Source organism: Sphaeroforma arctica (assembly GCF_001186125.1).
Source record: "Sphaeroforma arctica JP610 unplaced genomic scaffold supercont1.5716, whole genome shotgun sequence".
Lineage (NCBI taxonomy): Eukaryota > Ichthyosporea > Ichthyophonida > Sphaeroforma > Sphaeroforma arctica.
The window spans coordinates 1-1,871 of record NW_014034842.1 but is presented as its reverse complement, the minus strand read 5'-3'; the positions used below and the strand labels follow the sequence as shown (position 1 = coordinate 1,871).

The following is a 1,871-nucleotide window of genomic DNA, read 5'->3' as shown; positions in this document are numbered from 1 at the left end:
ATATATATAGCTATATAGTTGTATGTATATCTCTCTTCAGTGAATGTGATTCGTTCCTACCCAGTTCATTTTGTATGAACAAATCACACCGCATGTGGACACTGCTAGGATAAACAAAATGTAGATAAAGGCGGATCATGGAAGAATAACTGGTCATATAGTACATCAATAGGGACAAACAACATCGTACATAAAGAGAAGAAGAACTGGTCATCTATTACATATACACATGCACACGCGTCCATGTTTTTATATGTATACTTGTATTCGCAGACCATAGTACTGTTCGTCAGATCGTCTTCATTTTGGCCATTCTGTTCTTCATATACAACAAATTACACAGAATGTGGAAATTGCCGTGATAGATGAAATACAGATGATTGCAGATGAGGACCGAGGGTGGTGGTGGGTGCGTGCTGTATTGGGTGTGCCAGCCAAAGAGGTGCACTGTTGTGGAGACCATACGGCCCTGTCCCTTTTAAAAAGGTTGACGGACATCACCGGGGACAATCTGATTGTACACGAGTACACGCGCTTGTCTGAGCTGGAGGTAGGTTTGTATCAATAAATCTCATACTCATCCATACATATATATATATATATATATATATATATATTATATGTATGTATGTATGTATGCATATATATACGTATATATATGTATATGTATATATATATATATATATGTGTGTGTGTGTTTGGTGTATATGTATATATATATACATATATATTCATTTATATATTATATATGTATGTGTGCGTGTGTGTGTGTGTATCCATAATATATATATATATATATATACTTATAAATTAAACTATTTGTCGTAATTTACTTACGGTTTATATCCCCCACTACTTCTTAACTCACAATTCAATGTTGGCACTCCTTGTAGGTGTGCGACAAGGATGGTATCCTCCATACTCTGGACCAGGTTGAACCAGGGGATTCAGTTGTGTGTTTCTCTCAGAAGAACATACACAACTATAAAACAGAAATCGAGCGCAATTCAAGGTGAGTTCGTGGTCCCTGTATGCACAATCGGATGTGGGGTTGTATTAGCTATATGCCAAAGACGCGACGAAATAGAGCATCTATATGTGTTTGCATTATGCAGAAGTATAACTGATAATAGTAGGAGAGTGGTGTTGTTTTGTGGCCTTGTGTTAGGGTAATGTATTTATAAGTGTAGCTGACAATAGGGGTATGATAGTGTTGTTTGCAACCTCATGACCATCTTCTAGTATGTATATATATATATATATATATGTGTGTGTGTGTGTGTATATATATACACATTGCAACATATACTACAAATGCACCCTTTACTTTATCACACATGTATGCCTACAAACATATAGGATCACAACATATGTACATGCTTAATACTAATACTTACACATGCACATGCTATGTACTTACCGTGTGATATGTTTCCTCTCATGCAGCCTCAAGTGCTCAGTGGTGTACGGCAATCTACCACCGGAGAATCGCAAGCGACAGGCCGAGATGTTCAACAATAAGGAAACTCAGGTAGATAAATGTGGATGAACGTATATGGACTCATGTGTATACACACGCATGTGCACCTCCCACGTATATATACATGTGTAAAACGTATACGTATACGTATGCAGAATATTTGTAATACAGCAACACTCGCAGATCTCAAATTTGTGAACACAGATTACAGGGGCACACAATGACCTTATCACGAAAAATTCAGAAACATATGTATATATATGTATATGTTATATATATATATTAAATAATATTATATATATATATATATGTATATATATGTATGTATGTAAATATGTATGTGTGTTTGTATGTATGTATGTAGGTATGTATTTACGTATACATGTATATT

The 1,871-nt window shown here is 35.3% G+C and overlaps 1 protein-coding gene across 1 annotated transcript; it reads left to right on the top strand.

Annotated features, from left to right (window-relative positions):
* Positions 1-343: 343 nt before the first annotated feature.
* On the top strand, positions 344-550 carry SARC_15174 (hypothetical protein; the record flags this gene model as incomplete). The annotated part of the gene is made up of 1 exon (XM_014290701.1): positions 344-550. A coding segment is annotated over one exon (207 nt), but the record flags the coding sequence as incomplete, so codon positions are not given.
* Positions 551-1,871: the final 1,321 nt, after the last annotated feature.